Below are 24,382 nucleotides of genomic sequence, written 5' to 3'. Positions count from 1 at the left end.
GAGCAATTTCCAAACGCCTGAAGGTACCATGTTCATCTGTACAAACAATAGCATAAACACCATGGGACCACGCACCCATCATACCGCTCAGGAAGGAGGCACGTTCTGTCTCCTAGAGATAAACATACTTTGGTGCGAAAAGTGCAAATCAATCCCAGAACAACAGCAAAGGACCTTATGAAGATGCTGGAGGAAACAGGTAGTATCTATATCCACATTAAAACGAGTCCTATATCGACATAACCTGAAAGGCCGCTCAGCAAGGAAGAAGCCACTGCTCAAAAACAGCCATAAAAAAGCCAGACTGCGGTTTGCAACTGCACATGGGAACAAAGATCGAGACTTGTCCTCTGGTCTGTTGAAACAAAAATAGAACTGTTTGGGCATAATGACCATTGTTATGTTTGGAGAAAAAAGGTGGGGGGGCTTTCAAGCCAAAGAACACCATCCCATGGGGGTGGCAGCATCATGTTGTGGGGGTGCTTTGCTGCAGGACGGACTGGTGCACTTCACAAAATAGATAGCATCATGAGAAGGAAAATTATGTGGATATATTGAAGCAACATCTCAATACTTCAGTCAGGAAGTTAAAGCTTGGTCACAAATGGGTCTTCCAAATGGACAATGACCCCAAGCATACTTCCAAAGTTGTGGCAAAATGGCTTAAGGACAACAAAGTCAAGGTATTGGAGTGGCCATCACAAAGCCCTGATCTCAATCATTTTGAAAATTTGTGGGCAGAACTGAAAAAGCCTGTGCAAGCAAGGAGGCCTACAAACCTGACTCAGTTACACCAACTCTTTCAAGAGGAATGGGCCAAAATTCACCAAACTTATTGTGGGAAGCTTGTAGAAGGCTCCCCGAAACGGTTGACCCAAGTTAAACAATATAAAGGCAATGCTACCAAATACTAATTGAGTGTATGTAAACTTCTGTCCCACTGGGAATGTGATGAAAGAAATAACAGCTGAAATAAATCATTCTCTCTCTACTATTATTCTGACATTTCACATTCTTAAAATGAAGTGGTGATACTAACTGACCTAAGACAGTGAGTTTTTACTCTGATTAAATGTCAGGAATTGCGAAAAACTGAGTTTAAATGTAGTTGGCTAAGGTGTATGTAAACTTCCGACTTCAACTGTATGATTTTTTACATACACGTTAGAGTCACATTTGGGTATGTCTCTCAGTTTTCTCCTATCACAGCCATTCAACTCTTCAACTGTTTTAAAGTCGCCATTGGCCTAATGGTGAAATCCCTGAGTGGTTTCCTTCCTCTCCGGCAACTGAGTTAGGAAGGATGCCTATATATTTGTAGTGACTGGGTGTGTTGATACACCATCCAAAGTGTAACTAATAACTTCACTATGCTCAAAGGGATATTCAATGTCTTTTTTTTACCCATCTACCAATAGGTGCCTTTATATGTGAGGCATTGGAAAATCTCCCTGGTCTTTGTGGTTGAATCTTTGTTTGAAATTCACTGCTCGACTGAGGGACCTTACAGATAATTGTATATGTGTGGTACATAGAGGAGGTAGTCATTCAAAAATAATTTTAAACGCTATTATTGCACACAGAGTGAGTTCATGCAACTTATGTGACAAATCTCTACTCCTGAATTTATGTAGGCTTGCCATAACAAATGGGTTGAATAATTATTGACAAAATGTTCAGCTATTCATTTTTTATTTATTTGTAAACATTTCTAAAAACCTAATTCCGTTTTGACATTATGGGTTATTGTGTGTAGGTCAGTAACACAACATCTCAATTGAATCCATTTCAAATTCAGGCTGTAAGACAAGAACATGTGGAAAAAGTCAAGGGGTGTGAATACTTTCTGAAGACACTGTATCCACTCTATAACAAGAAGTATGTATATATTCCTGCTTATCACGCCTACACTGACACTTTGTTTACTGTTATTATCACTTCTCCTACAACCAGTCACTTTCTCCTAATCCCCCTCCTACATGTACTGTACATATCTACCTCAAACTACTCCAGTATCCAGCACATTGTACATTTGGTATTGGTACTGACCCTGTATTTAGTGTTTTCTTTATTATATCTATATATTTTGTATTAGTTATACTATTTTGATATTGATTACTACACTGTTGGGTTTTAGGTTTTATTTATTCACAACAAAGAAAAGAAATGAAAGACAGTACAGATAAAAAAAACTTGTAAAAACAGTGTGCAGGTGAGGTTGGAATCCCAAAAGGGCACTGTTGGGTGGAGCTGGCAAGTTAAGCATTTCACTGTACTTGTGCATGTGACACTACTACCTTGAGAGAGTGTAATGCTTCTTTTTTCCACTTTTTTTTCAGGGAGTGAATACATTTAATTAATTAATAAACAAAACAAGAAACACAACTGGGGAAGAAACTTAAGGACAATGATAACTGGGGAAGAAACCTAAGGACAATGATAACTGGGGAAGAAACCTAAGGACAATGATAACTGGGGAAGAAACCTAAGGACAATGACAACTGGGGAAGAAACCTAAGGACAATGATAACTGGGGAAGAAACCTAAGGACAATGACAACTGGGGAAGAAACCTAAGGACAATGATAACTGGGGAAGAAACTTAAGGACAATGATAACTGGGGAAGAAACTTAAGGACAATGATAACTGGGGAAGAAACCTAAGGACAATGATACCCGGGGAAGAAACCTAAGGACAATGACAACTGGGGAAGAAACCTAAGGACAATGACAACTGGGGAAGAAACTTAAGGACAATGATACCTGGGGAAGAAACCTAAGGACAATGACAACTGGGGAAGAAACCTAAGGACAATGACAACTGGGGAAGAAACTTAAGGACAATGATACCTGGGGAAGAAACCTAAGGACAATGACAACTGGGGAAGAAACCAAAGGACAATGACAACTGGGGAAGAAACTTAAGGACAATGATAACTGGGGAAGAAACCTAAGGACAATGACAACTGGGGAAGAAACCAAAGGGAGGGACATGTAAAGGGCAGGTAATCAAGGAGGTGATGGAGTCCAGGTGTGCGCGTAACCTTCCCAAGTTCTCTCACGTCACCCCGCTCCTCCGCTCTCTCCACTGGCTTCCAGTTGAAGCTCGCATCCGCTACAAGACCATGGTGCTTGCCTACAGAGCTGTGAGGGGAACGGCACCTCAGTACCTCCAGGCTCTGATCAGGCCCTACACCCAAACAAGGGCACTGCGTTCATCCACCTCTGGCCTGCTCGCCTCCCTACCACTGAGGAAGTACAGTTCCCGCTCAGCCCAGTCAAAACTGTTCGCTGCTCTGGCCCCCCAATGGTGGAACAAACTCCCTCACGACGCCAGGACAGCGGAGTCAATCACCACCTTCCGGAGACACCTGAAACCCCACCTCTTCAAGGAATACCTAGGATAGGGTAAGTAATCCTTCTCACCCCCCCCCCCCTAAAAGATTTAGATGCACTATTGTAAGTGGCTGTTCCACTGGATGTCATAAGGTGTATGCACCAATTTGTAAGTCGCTCTGGATAAGAGCGCCTGCTAAATGACTTAAATGTAATGTAAATGTAGGAGTGCACCCTAACAAGCAGACTGGTGACCTAGAGGGGGAGGGTGAGCACATGTGACAGTCCCCCTTCCCCAATGCGCGGCTCCTGCCGCAGGACGCCGACCAGGAGTGGACATGTCACCTCTGCTAAGGTGCGGGAACCTGTCGATCCGGCTGAGGCGTGGGAGCATGACGACCTAGAGCGTCGGAGAGAGAGCATATGTGACAGTACCCCCTCCCTAGCGCGTTCGTCTCCAGCCACAGGATGTCAACCAAAGAGATGATCTCGGGGATCCAGAGCGGACCGGTCACCTCCGCTGAGGCGCATACCGGCTAAGACCTCCTGGTTGCCTCGGTCGAGGCCCGGGAACCTTCACAGCTGAGGCTTGTCAGGTTGCACTCTCTGATGCTTCCCTTTGTTGAGTCGTCATTCTGTAACGATGTTGCTGTTCGTGTTTCTTGTTTTGTTCATTTATTAATTAAATGTATTAACTCCCTGAACTTGCTTCCCGACTTTCAGAGAGAGAGAGAGAGAGAGAGAGAGAGAGAGAGAGAGAGAGAGAGAGAGAGAGAGAGAGAGAGAGAGAGAGAGAGAGTAAATAAAAAGAAGAGAGTGAGTCAGTGGCCCACCTCCTCTGTAGCTCCTTAATGCGGACCATCATGGTGAGGTGTCCCTGGTTGTACTGCTCCATCACATCCCTCACGTCGTACGGTTTCCTCGCTTGCTGTGGAGTATGAATATTGTATTGTAGTAACATGCGCAACACACACAGCACATTGTCACCCATGGAAATCCCTAGGGAAACCCCTAGGCCAACACAGTGCTTTGTTATTGCAGTGTACATTGACGATGAGGAAGCCAAGTTGTTTTGCGTGAGGATGATGCTATCTTCTGACTAAGGCTGCATCGTCCCTGTGATGGCCCTGTGATGGCCCTGTGATGGCCCTGTGATGGCCCTGTGACGGCCCTAGTATAGTTTTTACAGAGAAGCTAATCACCTACAAATAATTAAGTAATGAGAAGATGGTTGAACGTGAAGACTGAAGCAATGGCCTGGGTTTGTTGGAGACTGTTGGAGACTACAACCACAGTCAGATCATAAATAGAGTTGTTGTTGACTAAAGGCCATGCGAGGTCATTCGGTGGTAGGTGCTTAGTCTTCTGCAGCTGTGCAGTGAGAGACTCTAGCCACAGAGCCTGAGATGAACAGGGTTCCCATGATACTGAGGCTGAACTGACGACAGGACAGACACAGATGTGCAGGTGCAAGTTGCAGTCTCAAACAGACACACGTACATTGTTAACGCACACACTGCGTACATGCGCATGCACGCACACCTACATAAAACACATACGCATGCCTACATAAAACACATGCGCATGCATGCACACACGCGCACACACACACACACACACCATTTCTGCAGCTGCACAACATGCCCTTGGGCTACCACTCCCCTTCCTGAGTAACCACAACACTCTCCAGAGCCTATTCTCTTTATTCTCCCTACTTCCACTCCCTTCCTCCACCCCTTCTCCCCCACTCTCCTCCTCCCCCGCCTCCCCCAGTCCCCTCTTCCACCCCCCACTCTCCTCCTCCCTTCCTCTCCCAGTCCCCTCTTCCACCCCCCACTCTCCTCCTCCCCTCCTCTCCCAGTCCCCTCTTCCACCCTCCACTCTCCACCTCCTCCCCTCCTCGCACAGTCCCCTCTTCCATCCCCCCACTCTCCTCCTCCCCTCCTCCCACAGTCCCCTCTTCCATCCCTCCACTCTCCTCCTCCCACAGTCCCCTCTTCCATCCCCCCACTCTCCTCCTCCCTTCCCCCCACAGTCCCCTCTTCCATCCCTCCACTCTCCTCCTCCTACCCTTCTCCTCCACTCCCCTCCTCCACCCTGTATTTTACCTGAAATTTCTGTCTGGCCACAAAGTACTTCATTCTCCGGAGTACTTTGATTGCAGATTTTTGGGCGTGAGACAACCTGAAAGACAGACAGACAAACAAAGTTCAATTGGTTCCACTGCAGAGAGGAGAGTTGGTAAGTAAGCATTTTATTGTACTTTGTTCAACATGCTCCTGTTCATACACTGTAGATTGTGGGGAGAAATCAAATTGAAAAAAAAATCATAAACATATACAGTGGGGCAAAAAAGTATTTAGTCAGCCACCAATTGTGCAAGTTCTCCCACTTTAAAAGATGAGAGAGGTACACTTCAGCTATGACAGACAAAATGAGAAAACAGAATCCAGAAAATCACATTTATTTATGAATTTATTTGCAAATTATGGTGGAAAATAAGTATTTGGTCACCTACAAACAAGCAAGATTTCTGGCTCTCACAGACCTGTAACTTCTTCTTTAAGAGGCTCCTCTGTCCTCCACTCGTTACCTGTATTAATGGCACCTGTTTGAACTTGGTATCAGTATAAAAGACACCTGTCCACAACCTCAAACAGTCACACTCCAAACTTCACTATGGCCGAGACCAAAGAGCTGTCAAAGGACACCAGAAACAAAATTGTAGACCTGCACCAGGCTGGGAAGACTGAATCTGCAATAGGTAAGCAGCTTGGTTTGAAGAAATCAACTGTGGGAGCAATTATTAGGAAATGGAAGACATACAAGACCACTGATAATCTCCCTCGATCTGGGGCCTCACCCAAGATCTCACCTTGTGGGGTCAAAATGATCACAAGAACGGTGTGCAAAAATCCCAGAACCACACAGGTGGACCTAGTGAATGATCTACAGAGAGCTGGGACCAAAGTAACAAAGCCTACCATCAGTAACACACTTTGCCGCCAGGGACTCAAATCCTGCAGTGCCAGACATGTCCCCCTGCTTAAACCAGTACATGTCCAGGCCCGTCTTACATTTACATTTACATTTAAGTCATTTAGCAGACGCTCTTATCCAGAGCGACTTACAAATTGGAGCATTCACCTTATGACATCCAGTGGAACAGCCACTTTACAATAGTGCATCTAAATCTTTTAGGGGGGGGGTGAGAAGGATTACTTATCCTATCCTAGGTATTCCTTAAAGAGGTGGGGTTTCAGGTGTCTCCGGAAGGTGGTGAGTTTGCTAGAGAGCATTTGGATGATCCAGATGAAGTTTGGGAGAATGTCATATGGTTAGATGAAACCAAAATATAACTTTTTGGTAAAAACTCAACTCGTCGTGTTTGGAGGACAAAGAATGCTGAGTTGCATCCAAAGAACACCATACCTACTGTGAAGCATGGGGATGGAAACATCATGCTTTGGGGCTGTTTTTCTGCAAAGGGACCAGGACGACTGATCCGTGTAAAGGAAAGAATGAATGGGGCCATGTATCGTGAGATTTTGAGTGAAAACCTCCTTCCATCAGCAAGGGCATTGAAGATTAAATGTGGCTGGGTCTTTCAGCATGACAATGATCCCAAACACACCGCCCGGGCAACGAAGGAGTGGCTTCGTAAGAAGCATTTCAAGGTCGTGGAGTGGCCTAGCCAGTCTCCAGATCTCAACCCCATAGAAAATCTTTGGAGGGAGTTGAAAGTCCGTGTTGCCCAGCAACAGCCCCAAAACATCACCGCTCCTTAGGAGATCTGCATGGGGGAATGGACCAAAATACCAGCAACAGTGTGTGAAAACCTTCATTAAATTCATAAAAAATCCTACAATGTGATTTTCTGGATTTTTTTCCTTCATTTTGTCTGTCATAGTTGAAGTGTACCTCTCTCATCGTTTTAAGTGGGAGAACTTGCACAATTGGTGGCTGACTAAATACTTTTTTGCCCCACTGTATATGTTTATGATTTTTCTTTGTTAATTAAAATTCACCAAAAAAGTTAGGAATAAATACAAATCAATATGTTGCTTAAAAATGTATATTTTATGAGGATAATCAGAGAGGAATGTTTTATTTAATTGACTAAATTTGTATAATATTTTGATAAGTTCTTGGAACAACTTGCCACCTGGCTCTGTTTTTAGAGGTTTGTGGGTAATTCAACATTTGCAGACTTTGTTCTTTACACAATGTTGTATACATGTTTGGAGAAAGATAATTATATGTCTTACTCTGGAAGTTACATCTACTCAATAATATTGTGTGTAAATTGTTGCCTTAACTTTTTAAAAGTCAAATAAACACCTCAGTGTATGACAAATCAATTTGCTGTAATTTGTTCCAGCCCACAAGGGGTTAAGCCTGCAGATGTTTCCCCATCTCAGTTGTATTCCTTATCAATGCAACCCGACTTGTTTTCTGCTCTGAAAACAGAACATTTGTACTTGCATGCTTCCAGCCATTCTAATTGGCTTGTAGACCTACTACATTCCTACCATGCAATGGCAAAACACATGTGGCCCTGAGGGCTAGGAGAGTCCCCCTCCCTCCCTCCCTCCCTCCCTCCCTCCCTCCCTCCCTCCCTCCCTCCCTACCACACGCACAAACACACACACACACACACACACACACACACACACACACACACACACACACACACACACACACACACACACACACACACACACACACACACACACACACACACACACACACACACACACACACACACACACACACACACACGATCCACCCTGTGGAACTAAACAGGTTTATCATACTCATGGCTGTTGAACTCTGATGCACTTGTAATAAACAGTGTTCATTTGTGAATTTCACCATATTAATAAAAACTGTGAATTAGTGTCCCTCTGTGAGTCTGGGGAGAACAAAACACAGCTTGTGTAATCTGAGTCACACACACACACACACAAACACACACACACATGGAAAACACACACACACGCTCGCTCAACTCGCCTCATCTGTGTCAACAACCACCGCCACTAAACTAAACACCATAACAGCACACACTGAATATTAGCTATACAGGCACAGACACACGTCTTCCATCACACAAGGGTTTTGCACGATGTGTTGGTGTTCGCTTGGTTTCCCTGTTTAAGCTGAAAAGCATTACAAGATGCACACAGAATTGGTTTAAAAACAAAAATATGTTGTTGTGAGCTAAATGTGATGGTTGGGATGAAAGGAAAATACTTGGGCGGGTGTTTATGTGCGGTTCTACTGCTGACCACTTACAGGGTTCATGGGGGTCATGGCTAGGGGACGACTACAGGGCAGTAGAGGAGGTGGGACCTGCTAGCTAAATCTGCAAATAGGCCCTTGGTGTCTATTCTAAAACCTGTCTGATTATTTTGGTCCATGTATAGAATGTGCCCTTTCCTTTTACAGTTTACCATACTTGTGGTGGGTTCATATTTCTGGACTGTTATTATATTCTCATACTATGTTGTCTCTGTACTGTAGGTACTGTGTGCTAGAACTGTAGCGTGACTGTGAGTAATGCTCATTCAGTGCAAACCCATGTTCATGTTATTTCCAGCCGGGTATCTCTGTCTGTTGCTTCTCTATGACACTAGCTTTGCTGACAGATCAAAGAGAAAGAAATCAATTGAATGTGGATGTTTTTTTTCTATCTTCAGAACGAGAACTAAAATATCTGCTTTTACTTCATACGTTTTAAACCGTGTGACCCTTCGCCTTCGGACGTATCTTTCACATGAAAGGGGTCGGTAAGCCGCAGGATGCCGTGAGGAGTGTTTCTTGAGAGATGCCGGATTAAAGCTGAGCAATGCCACCGGATTCTTGAACAATCGACAACATTCTTAAAGAATTCGGAGAGGGGACACACATCGTAAAATACTACAGATATGAGTGATGGGCACAGGAACAAACGAGAGACAGAGGACGGAGTTGCATCCATCCAGAGATAACGGCACAACACTGTAGAGTCACAAAGTCTGGGGTTAAAACAATGTGGTCCCAAATCCCAAAAACATCCTCCCATAACTACAGCGCTAGAGAGAGCAAATGCGTATGTGTGTGTGTGAGTGAGTGAGTGTGTGTGTGTGTGTGTGTGTGTGTGTGTGTGTTTGTGTGTGTGTGGTGTGGCACTCTTTGCCGGGCTCTGAGTGTGACTGTGGTGAGAGATAAGGTCTTCTCCTCTGAAGTACTCCACAGCAAACTAATCACTCCATTCTGAAGGCAGCAGGCAGCAGCCCTTTGTAGGGGGAAAGGAAGGGGTTGGAGGGGTGTATGGGCAGGGGTGGACATAGTGATTTGGAGGCCCCAGGCAGAGGCCAGTCTCAGGCCCCCTCCCCACTCATGTTTATTTAACACAATCATAGCTACTGAATGAAGAGCTGCTCAGAGCCGGCTCATTAAATCAGGATTCCTATTTGACTCAGCTGTGCCTCCTTGCCCATCCCACATTTCCTCATCTCCCAGCCCTTCTAATGTGACTAGCCCCTATGCTTCACCCTCTTTTCCCCTGTCCTGCTACACAGTTTCTCCCTGCAGAAGGTCACTGAGTTGAGGTGCTAAAGGAGCTCCTTAATCTTGACCCCCAAAAGCCATCTGGGTCAGATGGTTAAAATCCTTTCTTCTTTAAGGTGGCTGCCTCTATCATCACCAAGCCTATCTCTGACCTTTATAGCCTGTCTCTCCTCTCTGGGGAGGTTCCCGGTGCTTGGAAGGCAGCCACAGCACCTCCTTTATTTAAAGGGGGAGATCAAGCTGATCCTAAATATTATAGGCCAATTTCCATCTTGCCCTGTTCATCAAAAGTGTTGGAAAAACTGGTCAATAATAAACTGACTGGCTTTCTTGATGTCTATAGCATTCTCTCTGGTATGCAATCTGACATCCATTCAGGTTATGGTGTGTCACTGCAACCTTAAAGGTCCTAAATTATGTCACCATTGCCCTTGATAATAAGCAATGTTGTGCTACTATTTTTATTGACTTCGCCAAAGGTTTTGATATGGTAGACCATTCCATTCTTGTGGGTCGGCTAAGGAGTATTGGTGTCTCTGAGGGGTCTTTGGCCTTGTTTGCTAACTACCTCTCTCAAAGAGTATAGTGTACTGGATCGAGCTGAAAAAAAAACACTCAAACTGGACAGCTTAATCTCCATCTCTACATTTAAAAACTCATGGACACTCTTACTGACACTTGTGGCTGCTTCGAGTGATGTATTGTTGTCTCTACCTTTTCTCCCTTTGTGCTGTTGTCTGTGCCCAACAATGTTTGTACCAGGTTTGTGCTGCTACCATGTTGTGCTACTGCCACAGACACTGCCATGGCCCCATCCTGCCTGGTGTCAATGGTACAGGCTAGTGGCGGAGTGTAATGGTGTGTGGAATGTTTTCCTAGCAACGTTTGAATGCCACACCTTGTAGAATCCATGCCTCAAAGAATTATGGAGGCAAAGGGGAGTCCAACCTGGAACAATCCAACATTTTTTTTTGTTGATACTGTCGCAAAGCTAACTAAAAAGCAGCCTTCCCAAGAGAGGATGGCTTTCACTTCAGCAGTGATTAATTCATGAACTTCTTTGATGAAAACATCATGATCATTAGAAAGCAAATTACGGACTCCTCCTTGAATCTGTGTATTTCTCCAAAACTCAGTTGTCCTGAGTCTGCACAACACTGCCAGGACCTAGGATCAATGTAAACACTCAAGTTGTTTAATTCTATATCTCTTGACACATTCATAAAAATAGTAATGGCCTCAAAACCTTCAAGCTGCATACTGGATCCTATTCCAACTAAATTACTGAAAGAGCTGCTTCCTGTGCTTTGCCCTCCTATGTTTAACATAATAAACAGCTCCCTATCCACCAGATGTGTACCAAACTCACTAAAAGTGGCAGTAATAAAGCCTCTCTTGAAAAAGCCAAACCTTGACCCAGAAAATGTTTAAAAAACTATTGGCCTACATCAAATCTCCTTTTCCTCTCAATTTTTTGGGGAAAAAGCTGTTGCGCAACAACTCACGTGTCTTCCTGAAGACAAACAAGGTATATGAAAGCTTTAGACTGGTTATAGCCCCCATCATAGCACTGAGACTGCACTCGTGAAGGTGCTAAATTACCTTTTAATGGTGTCACACCAAGGCTCTACAACTGTCCTCCTAGACCTTAGTGCTGCTTTTGACACCATCGATCACAACATTCTTTTGGAGAGATTGGAAACCCTAACTGGTTTACACGGACAAGTTCTGGCCTGTTTTAGATCTTATCTGTCAGAAAGATATCAGTTTCTCTCTGTGGATGGTTTGTTTTTCGACAAATCAATTGTAAGTTTCGGTGTTCCTCAAGGTTGAGTTTTAGGACCACTATTGTTTTCACTATATATTTTACCTCTTGGTTATGTCATTTGGAAACATAATGTTAATTTTCACAGCTATGCGGACGATACACAGCTGTACATTTGGATGAAACATGGTGAAGCCTGAAAAATTGCCCTTTCTGAAAGCCTGTGTTTCAGACATAAGGAAGTGGATGGCGGCACTTTTAAACTCAGACAAAACAGAGATTCAGTTCTAATGTAGGTGCCAAGAAACAATGAGATCTTCTGTTGGATCTGACAATTAATCTTAATCTCAAATAAAACAGTGAAGGACCTCGGCATTACTCTGGATCCTGATCTCTCTTTTGACAACATATCAAGAATATTTCAAGGACAGAATTTTTCCATCTTCGTACGATTGCAAAAATCTTAAACTTTTGGTCCAAAAATGATGCAGAAAAGCTAATCCATTCTTTTGTCACTTCTAGATTAGACTACTGCAATGCTCTACTTTCCGGCTACCCGGATAAAGTACTAAATAAACTTCAGTTAGCGCTAAACACAGCTGCTAGAATCTTGACAAGAATCAAAAAAATCTATCATATTACTCCAGTGCTAGCCTCTCTACCCTGGCTTCATGTTAAGGCTAGGGCTGAGTTCAAGGTTTAACTGCTAAACCTACAAAGCATTACATGGGCTTGCTCCTACCTACAGTATCTCTCTGATTTGGTCCTGCTGTACATACCTGCACGTATGCTACGGTCGCAAGATGCAGGCCTCATTATTGTCCCTATAATTTATAAGCAAACAGCTGGAGGCAGGGCTTTCTCCTATAGAGCTCAATTTTGGTCTGCCTATCCATGTGAGAGACGCAGACACTGTCTTGAACTTTTAGTCTTTATTGAAGACTCATTTCTTCAGTAGGTCCTATGATTGAGTGTAGTCTGGCCCAGGGGTGTGAAGGTGAACGGAAAGGCACTGGAGCGACGAACCACCCTTGCTGTCTCTGCCTGGTCGGTTCCCCTCTCTCCACTAGGATTCTTTTGCCTCTGACCTTATTACGGGGGCTGAGTCACTGGCTTACTAGTACTCTTCCATGACGTCCCTAGGAGGGGGGCGTCACTTGAGTGGGTTGAGTCACTGACATGATCCTCCGGTCTGGGTTGGCGCCCCCTCGGGTTTGTGCCATGGGGGAGATCTTCGCATTATCAGCAACCATCACTCCTGTGTTCCAATGGCACGTTGTGTTAGCTAATCCAGGTTTATAATTTGAAAAGGCTAATTGATCATTAGAAAACCTTTTTGCAATTATGTTAGCACAGCTGAAAATGGTTGTCATGATTACAGAAGCAATAAAACTGACCTTCTTTAGACTAGTTGAGTATCTGGAGCATCAGCATTTGTGGGTTCGATTACAGGCTCAAAATGGCCAGAAACAAAGAACTTTCTTCTGAAACCTGTCAGCCTATTCTTGTTCTGAGAAATTAAGGCTATTCCATGCAAGAAATTGCCAAGAAACTGAAGATCTTGTACAACGCTGTGTACTACTCCCTTCACAGAACAGCGCAAACCGGTTCTAACCCGAATAGAAAGAGGAGTGGGAGGCCCCGGTGCACAACTGAGTAAGAGGACAAGTACATTAGAGTGTCTAGTTTGAGAAACAGATGCATCACAAGTCCTCAACTGGCAGCTTCATTAAATAGTACCCACAAAACACCAGTCTCAACATCAACAGTGAAGAGGCGACTCCGGGATGCTGGAGCAACCTTCACTGGGGACGGGGGAAGCATGTTCCCCCCCCACATTCTGAAATTGCATTCTTGCATTCCCAAGTTTTATTATTGGAATGTCGGACGCCTCCGAGTGGTCGGGTAGGCTGTTTGGAGTGTTTATCTGACTAAAATATATACAGTACCAGTCAAAAGTTTTTATTTTACATTTTTTAATTTGTACTATTTTACCCAAAGTATAATAGTGAAGAGATCAAAACTATGAAATAACACATATGGAATCATGTAATAACCAAAAAGGTGTATAACAAATCAAAAAGTAGCAACCGTTTGCCTTGATGGCAGCTTTGAACACTCTTGGCATTCTCTCAACCAGCTTCACTTGGAATACTTTTCCAACAGTCTTGAAGGAGTTCCCACCTATGCTGAGCACTTGTTGGCTGCTTTACCTTCACACGGCGGTCCAACTCATCACAAACCATCTTAATTGGGTTGAGGTCGGGTGATTGTGGAGGCCAGGTCATCTGACGCAGCATTACTCTCCTTCTTGGTCAAATAGCCCAAACACAGCCCGGAAGTGTATTGGGTCATTGTCCTGTTGAAAAGCAAATGATAGTCCCACTAAGTTCAAACAAAAATCTCCAATTTCGACTCATCAGACCAAAGGACAGATTTCCACGGATCGAATGTCCATTGCTCGTGTTTATTGGTCCTCTTCTTCTTAATGATGTCCTTTACTAGCGGTTTTCTTTGCAGCAATTCGACCATGAAGGCCTGATTCACGCAGTCTCCTCTGAACAGTTGATGTTGAGATGTGTCTGTTACTTGAACTCCATGAACCATTTATTTGTGGGCTGGTAACTCTAATAACTCTGGGTCTTCCTTTCCTGTGGCGGTCCTCATGAGAGCCGGTTTCATCATAGCACATGATGGTTCTTGACATCATTTGAGTCAACTGGAGGTGTACCTGTGGATGTATTTCAAGGCCTACCTTCAAACTCAGTGCCTCTTTGGTTGACATCATGGGAAAATCCAAAGAAGTCACGCAGCCGTCATACCGCTCATGAAGGAGACGCATTTTGTCTCCTAGAGATGAACGTACTTTGGTAATAAAAGTGCAAATCAATCCCAGAGCAACAGCAAAGGACCTTGTGAAGATGCTGGAGGAAAAAGGTATAAAAGTATCTATATCCACACTAAAACAAGTCCTATATCGACATAACCTGAAAGGCCTCTGAGCACTCAGCAAGGAAGAAGCCACTGCTCCAAAACCGGTATAAAAAAGCCAGGCTACGGTTTGCAACTGCACATGGGGACAAAGATCGTACTTTTTGGAGAAATGTCCTCTGGTCTGATGAAACAAAAATAGAACTGTTTGGCCATATTGACCATCGTTATGTTTGGAGGAAAAAGGGGGGGCTTGCAAGCCGAAGAAATAAAAGCTCAAATAAATGATTATCTCTACTATTATTCTGACATTTCACATTCTTAAAATAAAGTGGTGATCCTAACTGACCTTAAACAGGGAGTTTTACTTGGATTAAATGTCAGGAATTGTGAAAAACAGAGTTTAAATGTATTTGGCTAAGGTGTATGTACACTTCCGACTTCAACTGTATACATATTTATTTATGGCTTTCTCAACCATTCTAGCACAGATACAAACTCCAACCATGTTCATATGGCTAATAAGAAAATATTTCATTTGCATCACAAAGAGAGTGAAATGCATCAGAAAGTAGTGGAAAGTTTGGGAAATTACAGGAAATATCATCAGGTAATAATTGTGTGTGTTGAAAAAAAGATCTGCATTGCGGTTCCGTCACAGTCTTTTCTAACATGTCCTGCGGCTTGTGAGCGTCGTAGAGGGAAATAGAAGACACACAAGTGTTCCTGAAAGTCTTAGTCTAATAGACCCAACCGTTCAAAAGCTACTACCAAGTTTGGAGAATGAAAACTGAAACTGCTCTATTTGTCAAAACCAGAGACGGTCACAACCGCTAAATATCGCACACTGGAGTAGGGTCTCGAGCAGAGGAGAGAGGCAAGAAAACATAGAAATGAGGAATACCTCATTTCTATGTTTTCTTGCCTCTTTCCTCTGCTAGGGTAGGGACAACAAGTCAGCCTGAAGACTTCATTATAGGGTAGGGACAAAAAGTCAGTCTGAAGACTTCATTAGAGGGTAGGGACAACAAGTCAGTCTGAAGACTTCATTAGAGGGTAGGGACAACAAGTCAGCCTGAAGACTTCATTATAGGGTAGGGACAACAAGTCAGTCTGAAGACTTCATTACAGGGTAGGGACAACAAACCGGTCTGAAGACTTCATTACAGGGTAGGGACAACAAGTCAGTCTGAAGACTTCATTACAGGGTAGGGACAACAAACCGGTCTGAAGACTTCATTACAGGGTAGGGACAACAAGTCAGTCTGAAGACTTCCTTAGAGGGTAAGGGCAACAAGTCAGCCTGAAGACTTCATTATAGGGTAGGGACAACAAGTCACTCTGAAGACTTCATTAGAGGGTAGGGACAACAAATCAGTCTGAAGACTTCATTATAGGGTAGGGACAACAAGTCAGTCTGAAGACTTCATTAGAGGGTAGGGACAACAAGTCAGTCTGAAGACTTCATTAGAGGGTAGGGACAACAAGTCAGTCTGAAGACTTCATTACAGGGTAGGGACAACAAACCGGTCTGAAGACTTCATTACAGGGTAGGGACAACAAGTCAGTCTGAAGACTTCCTTAGAGGGTAGGGACAACAAGTCAGTCTGAAGACTTCATTAGAGGGTAGGGACAACAAGTCAGTCTGAAGACTTCATTATAGGGTAGGGACAACAAGTCAGTCTGAAGACTTCATTAGAGGGTAGGGACAACAAGTCAGTCTGAAGACTTCATTAGAGGGTAGGGACAACAAGTCAGTCTGAAGACTTCATTAGAGGGTAGGGACAACAAGTCAGTCTGAAGACTTCATTAGAGGGTAGGGACAACAAGTCAGTCTGAAGACTTCATTACAGGGTAGGGACAACAAACCGGTCTGAAGACTTCATTACAGGGTAGGGACAACAAGTCAGTCTGAAGACTTCCTTAGAGGGTAGGGGCAACAAGTCAGCCTGAAGACTTCATTATAGGGTAGGGACAACAAGTCACTCTGAAGACTTCATTAGAGGGTAGGGACAACAAGTCAGTCTGAAGACTTCATTAGAGGGTAGGGACAACAAGTCAGTCTGAAGACTTCATTACAGGGTAGGGACAACAAACCGGTCTGAAGACTTCATTACAGGGTAGGGACAACAAGTCAGTCTGAAGACTTCATTAGAGGGTAGGGACAACAAGTCAGTCTGAAGACTTCATTAGAGGGTAGGGACAACAAGTCAGTCTGAAGACTTCATTAGAGGGTAGGGACAACAAGTCAGTCTGAAGACTTCATTAGAGGGTAGGGACAACAAGTCAGTCTGAAGACTTCATTAGAGGGTAGGGACAACAAGTCAGTCTGAAGACTTCATTACAGGGTAGGGACAACAAACCGGTCTGAAGACTTCATTACAGGGTAGGGACAACAAGTCAGTCTGAAGACTTCATTATAGGGTAGGGACAACAAGTCAGTCTGAAGACTTCATTAGAGGGTAGGGACAACAAGTCAGCCTGAAGACTTCATTAGAGGGTAGGGACAACAAGTCAGTCTGAAGACTTCATTAGAGGGTAGGGACAACAAGTCAGCCTGAAGACTTCATTAGAGGGTAGGGACAACAAGTCAGTCTGAAGACTTCATTAGAGGGTAGGGACAACAAGTCACTCTGAAGACTTCATTAGAGGGTAGGGACAACAAACCGGTCTGAAGACTTCATTACAGGGTAGGGACAACAAGTCAGTCTGAAGACTTCCTTAGAGGGTAGGGGCAACAAGTCAGTCTGAAGACTTCATTAGACGGTAGGGACAACAAGTCAGTCTGAAGACTTCATTAGAGGGTAGGGACAACAAGTCAGTCTGAAGACTTCATTAGAGGGTAGGGACAACAAGTCAGTCTGAAGACTTCATTATAGGGTAGGGACAACAAGTCAGTCTGAAGACTTCATTAGAGGGTAGGGACAACAAGTCAGTCTGAAGACTTCATTAGAGGGTAGGGACAACAAGTCAGCCTGAAGACTTCATTAGAGGGTAGGGACAACAAGTCAGTCTGAAGACTTCATTAGAGGGTAGGGACAACAAGTCAGTCTGAAGACTTCATTATAGGGTAGGGACAACCAGTCAGTCTGAAGACTTCATTAGAGGGTAGGGACAACCAGTCAGTCTGAAGACTTCATTAGAGGGTAGGGACAACCAGTCAGTCTGAAGACTTCATTACAGGGTAGGGACAACAAACCGGTCTGAAGACTTCATTACAGGGTAGGGACAACAAGTCAGTCTGAAGACTTCATTAGAGGGTAGGGACAACAAGTCAGTCTGAAGACTTCATTAGAGGGTAGGGACAACAAGTCAGCCTGAAGACTTCATTATAGGGTAGGGACAACAAGTCAGTCTGAAGACTTCATTAGAGGGTAGGGACAACAAGTCAGTCTGAAGACTTCATTAGAGGGTAGGGACAACAAGTCAGTCTGAAGACTTCATTACAGGGTAGGGACAACAAACCGGTCTGAAGACTTCATTACAGGGTAGGGACAACAAGTCAGTCTGAAGACTTCCTTAGAGGGTAGGGGCAACAAGTCAGCCTGAAGACTTCATTATAGGGTAGGGACAACAAGTCACTCTGAAGACTTCATTAGAGGGTAGGGACAACAAATCAGTCTGAAGACTTCATTATAGGGTAGGGACAACAAGTCAGTCTGAAGACTTCATTAGAGGGTAGGGACAACAAGTCAGTCTGAAGACTTCATTAGAGGGTAGGGACAACAAGTCAGTCTGAAGACTTCATTACAGGGTAGGGACAACAAACCGGTCTGAAGACTTCATTACAGGGTAGGGACAACAAGTCAGTCTGAAGACTTCCTTAGAGGGTAGGGGCAACAAGTCAGTCTGAAGACTTCATTAGACGGTAGGGACAACAAGTCAGTCTGAAGACTTCATTAGAGGGTAGGGTCAACAAGTCAGTCTGAAGACTTCATTAGAGGGTAGGGACAACAAGTCAGTCTGAAGACTTCATTATAGGGTAGGGACAACCAGTCAGTCTGAAGACTTCATTAGAGGGTAGGGACAACAAGTCAGTCTGAAGACTTCATTAGAGGGTAGGGACAACAAGTCAGCCTGAAGACTTCATTAGAGGGTAGGGACAACAAGTCAGTCTGAAGACTTCATTAGAGGGTAGGGACAACAAGTCAGTCTGAAGACTTCATTATAGGGTAGGGACAACCAGTCAGTCTGAAGACTTCATTAGAGGGTAGGGACAACCAGTCAGTCTGAAGAGTTCATTAGAGGGTAGGGACAACCAGTCAGTCTGAAGACTTCATTACAGGGTAGGGACAACAAACCGGTCTGAAGACTTCATTACAGGGTAGGGACAACAAGTCAGTCTGAACACTTCCTTAGAGGGTAGGGGCAACAAGTCAGCCTGAAGACTTCATTATAGGGTAGGGACAACAAGTCACTCTGAAGACTTCATTAGAGGGTAGGGACAACAAGTCAGCCTGAAGACTTCATTAGAGGGTAGGGACAACAAGTCAGTCTGAAGACTTCATTAGAGGGTAGGGACAACAAGTCAGTCTGAAGACTTCATTAGAGGGTAGGGACAACCAGTCAGTCTGAAGACTTCATTAGAGGGTAGGGACAACCAGTCAGTCTGAAGACTTCATTACAGGGTAGGGACAACAAACCGGTCTGAAGACTTCATTACAGGGTAGGGACAACAAGTCAGTCTGAAGACTTCATTACAGGGTAGGGACAACAAACCGGACTGAAGACTTCATTACAGGGTAGGGACAACAAACCGGACTGAAGACTTCATTACAGGGTAGGGACAACAAACCGGACTGAAGACTTCATTACAGGGTAGGGACAACAAACCGGACTGAAGACTTCGTTACAGGGTAGGGACAACAAACCGGACTGAAGACTTCATTACAGGGTAGGGACAACAAATCGGACTGAAGACTCCGTTAGAGTGTGGGGACAAAAGGACTTAACAGACAATACACTGACAGGGGCCATAAAACATATGGATGAGAGCAGACTGCAGGGGACTGCTTTTTCCTGCCTCAGACCTGGGCCTATATGAGGAAATGCCCACGAACAATACCAAACAAAAAGCTGAGGCAGTTGTTTTCCCTTTCTTCCCCCCCTTCTTCCCAAGTGTAAGGAGGATGTGTTTTTGCGCTGACGTTGGAGATTGAACATAATTGGGAAAGAAAACACATGTAGGAAACAGAAAACATGTGCAGTTTCCCCCTCTCCTCGCAAATGCACACACATGTTCTGCAAGTAACCATGATAAAAGAATAACATATTTTACATAACTTAAAAGCCGGCCAGCCCCAGATGGGGCGCTCAACCACATTTGGCGCGAAAGGAACCTTTACAATGTCAGGTTTCCCACATGTTTCTCTCTCTCTGGTTGATGACTCACAACACTTGCTGCTAGAGTCACATTCTTCTTCTCCTCTCCTCTTATAACTTTTATTTTATTCATCCCTCTTCTTGCCAGACCAGAGAATTTGCCAGACAACACAGTGCAAGTCTTTAATCTCCCACTTCAACACAAACTTCAATATTGTTTTGATTGTCCCGTGCCGTATGATTTCAGGGCCAAGAGGGAAGGTTGTTTTCTCCAGTGAATACCCAGGCTAAACACTGCCGCAGTCCTCTACAGACTCACCATTCTTAACCAGGGCCATTGTGGTCAATTCAATTGGGTACAATGTTGAGGATAAATGAGTTGGTGTGGTCCTTTGAAATCCTGGACAGATTATAGCCACATGCCCTTCATTGAAACTTGGTAGTTTCTCTCTCAATAAAGCTTTTTTGGTAGCTATTTTCAGGTGGTTACTTTAGAAACTTCAGAGTTGTCAATGGCAACTTTCCTCTCTGCTATTCATTGGCTGGAGCCAGTCTAATATCCTGTCTGTGCTTCCCAGGAGCAGACAGTGTAATAACGTCTGGGGACAGAGTCCACCAAGGGAAGAGTCTAGAGACGATGGTCAGAGCTCAGCAAGAGCACAGGCCTGTGGTCCAAGATCAGCTTTAGGAGGGGTCTTTGTTCAGTGCAAGAGAAACAGACACCCACAGTCTTTCTGTATCAAATCAGAAAAGACACAACTTAACACTTGAAATGTGAGAGGGGTTTAATTTGCAGGGAGCCAGTAACGGCCTTTCATGTGAAATTTAGTTGGTGTGTTGTTGAATCATCAGAGAGACAGGGAGAATGTCGGCATGCATGCAGCATTACTATGAGCCCATCCAACCCAGCCAGACCTGGGAGTCTGTCTCTCGTCTCTCTCTAGCCTGCTGTGTATAGTAACTGGTGCCGTGTGTCTCTACCCACTGGGCACAAACTGGATGAATCAAAGTAGTTTCCACTTAATTTCAACAACAAAACATGTACACTACTGTTCAAAGGTTTGGGATCACTAGGAAATGTCCTTGTTTTTTTAAAGAAAAGCACATTTGTTGTCCATTAAAATAACATGAAATTGATCAGAAATACGGTGTAGACATTGTTAATGTTGTAAATGACTATTGTAGCTGGAAACAGCTGATTTTTAATGGAATATCTACATCGGCGTACAGAGGCCCATTATCAGCAACCATCACTCCTATGTTCCAGTGGCACGTTATGTTAGCTAATCCAAGTTTATAATTTGAAAAGGCTAAGTGATCATTAGAAAACCCTTTTGCAATTATGTGAAAACTGTTGTTCTGATTACAGAAGCAAGTCAACTGGCCTTCTTTAGACTAGTTGAGAATCTGGAGCATCAGCATTTGTGGGTTCGATTACAGGCCAGAAACAAATATCTTTATTCTGAAACTCCTCAGTCTATTCTTGTTCTGAGAAATGAAGGCTATTCTATGCAAGAAATTGCCAAGAAACTGAAGATCTCGTACAACGCTGTGTACTTCTCCCTTCACAGAACAGCGCAAACTGGTTCTAACCAGAATAGAAAGAGGAGTGGGAGGCCCCGGTGCACAAATGAGCAAAATGACAAGTACATTAGAGTGTCTAGTTTGAGAAAGGTGCCTCACAAGTCTTCAACTGGCAGCTTCATTAAATAGTACCCGCAAAACACCAGTCTCAACGTCAACAGTGAAGAGGCGACTCTGGGATGCTGGCCTTCTAGGCAGAGTTGCAAAGAAAAAGCCATATGTCAGACTGGCCAATAAAATTTAAAGATTAAGAAGGGCAAAAGAACACAGACTGGACAGAGGAAGATTGGAAAAACGTGTTATGGACAGACAAATCTACGTTTGAGGTGTTTGGATCACAAAGAAGAACATTTGTGTATAGAGTGTTACTGGTGCTGTGTATAGATAGTTACTGGTGCTGTGTATAGATAGTTACTGGTGCCGTGTATAGATAGTTACTGGTGCTGTGTATAGAGTGTTACTGGTGCTGTGTATAGATAGTTATTGGTGCTGTGTATAGAGTGTTACTGGTGCTGTGTATAGATAGTTACTGGTGCTGTGTATAGAGTGTTACTGGTGCTGTGTATAGATAGTTACTGGTGCTGTGTATAGAGTGTTACTGGTGCTGTGTATAGACAGTTACTGGTGCTGTGTATAGATAGCTACTGGTGCTGTGTATAGATAGTTACTGGTGCTGTGTATAGATAGTTACTGGTGCTGTGTATAGATAGTTACTGGTGCTGTGTATAGATAGTTACTGGTGCTGTGTATAGATAGTTACTGGTGCTGTGTATAGATAGTTACTGGTGCTGTGTATAGATAGTTACTGGTGCTGTGTATAGATAGTTACTGGTGCTGTGTGTAGACAGTTACTGTTGCTGTGTATAGACAGTTACTGGTGATGTGTATAGATAGTTACTGGTGCTGTGTATAGATAGTTACTGGTGCTGTGTATAGATAGTTACTGGTGCTGTGTATAGACAGTTACTGGTGCTGTGTATAGATAGTTACTGGTGCTGTGAATAGACAGTTACTGTTGCTGTGTATAGATAGTTACTGGTGCTGTGTATAGATAGTTACTGGTGCTGTGTATAGACAGTTACTGGTGCTGTGTATAGACATTTACTGTTGCTGTGTATAGAGTGTTACTGGTGCTGTGTATAGATAGTTACTGGTGCTGTGTATAGAGAGTTACTGGTGCTGTGTATAGACAGTTACTGGTGCTGTGTATAGATAGTTACTGGTGCTGTGTATAGATAGTTACTGGTGCTGTGTATAGAGTGTTACTGGTGCTGTGTATAGACAGATACTGGTGCTGTGTATAGATAGTTACTGGTGCTGTGTATAGATAGTTACTGGTGCTGTGTATAGATAGTTACTGGTGCTGTGTATAGATAGTTACTGGTGCTGTGTGTAGACAGTTACTGTTGCTGTGTATAGACAGTTACTGGTGCTGTGTATAGATAGTTACTGGTGCTGTGTATAGACAGTTACTGGTGCTGTGTATAGATAGTTACTGGTGCTGTGAATAGACAGTTACTGTTGCTGTGTATAGATAGTTACTGGTGCTGTGTATAGATAGTTACTGGTGCTGTGTATAGACAGTTACTGGTGCTGTGTATAGATAGTTACTGGTGCTGTGTATAGAGTGTTACTGGTGCTGTGTATAGATAGTTACTGGTGCTGTGTATAGATAGTTACTGGTGCTGTGTATAGAGTGTTACTGGTGCTGTGTATAGATAGTTATTGGTGCTGTGTATAGAGTGTTACTGGTGCTGTGTATAGATAGTTACTGGTGCTGTGTATAGATAGTTACTGGTGCTGTGTATAGATAGTTACTGGTGCTGTGTATAGATAGTTACTGTTGCTGTGTATAGACAGTTACTGTTGCTGTGTATAGATAGTTACTGGTGCTGTGTATAGATAGTTACTGGTGCTGTGTATACATAGTTACTGGTGCTGTGTATAGATAGTTACTGGTGCTGTGTATAGATAGTTACTGGTGCTGTGTATAGATAGTTACTGGTGCTGTGTATAGATAGTTACTGGTGCTGTGTATAGATAGTTACTGGTGCTGTGTATAGACAGTTACTGGTGCTGTGTATAGAGTGTTACTGGTGCTGTGTATAGATAGTTATTGGTGCTGTGTATAGAGTGTTACTGGTGCTGTGTATAGATAGTTACTGGTGCTGTGTATAGAGTGTTACTGGTGCTGTGTATAGATAGTTACTGGTGCTGTGTATAGAGTGTTACTGGTGCTGTGTATAGACAGTTACTGGTGCTGTGTATAGATAGTTACTGGTGCTGTGTATAGATAGTTACTGGTGCTGTGTATAGATAGTTACTGGTGCTGTGTATAGATAGTTACTGGTGCTGTGTATAGACAGTTACTGGTGCTGTGTATAGATAGTTACTGGTGCTGTGTATAGACAGTTACTGGTGCTGTGTATAGATAGTTACTGGTGCTGTGAATAGACAGTTACTGTTGCTGTGTATAGATAGTTACTGGTGCTGTGTATAGATAGTTACTGGTGCTGTGTATAGACAGTTACTGGTGCTGTGTATAGATAGTTACTGGTGCTGTGTATAGACAGTTACTGTTGCTGTGTATAGATAGTTACTGGTGCTGTGTATAGATAGTTACTGGTGCTGTGTATAGACAGTTACTGGTGCTGTGTATAGATAGTTACTGGTGCTGTGTATAGATAGTTACTGGTGATGTGTATAGATAGTTACTGGTGCTGTGTATAGATAGTTACTGGTGCTGTGTATAGATAGTTACTGGTGCTGTGTATAGATAGTTACTGGTGCTGTGTATAGACAGTTACTGGTGCTGTGTATAGAGTGTTACTGGTGCTGTGTATAGATAGTTATTGGTGCTGTGTATAGAGTGTTACTGGTGCTGTGTATA

The 24,382-nt window shown here is 43.6% G+C and overlaps 1 protein-coding gene across 1 annotated transcript in view; it reads right to left on the bottom strand.

The window, feature by feature from the left end:
• Positions 1-3,590: 3,590 nt before the first annotated feature.
• LOC127912206 (potassium voltage-gated channel subfamily KQT member 1-like) overlaps positions 3,591-24,382 on the bottom strand; it is a 152,522-nt gene continuing 131,730 nt past the window's right edge. Inside the window, exons 6-8 of the mRNA XM_052481112.1 lie at positions 5,444-5,519; positions 4,169-4,263; positions 3,591-3,735 (exon numbers count right to left, since the gene is read on the bottom strand). Of these exons, the coding sequence (XP_052337072.1) occupies positions 3,591-3,735; positions 4,169-4,263; positions 5,444-5,519 (316 nt within the window). The remainder of the gene's footprint in view (positions 3,736-4,168; positions 4,264-5,443; positions 5,520-24,382) is intronic.

Source organism: Oncorhynchus keta, chromosome 26 (genome assembly GCF_023373465.1).
Source record: "Oncorhynchus keta strain PuntledgeMale-10-30-2019 chromosome 26, Oket_V2, whole genome shotgun sequence".
NCBI classification, from domain to species: Eukaryota; Metazoa; Chordata; class Actinopteri; order Salmoniformes; family Salmonidae; genus Oncorhynchus; species Oncorhynchus keta.
This window is presented reverse-complemented; position numbering and strand designations above follow the sequence as displayed.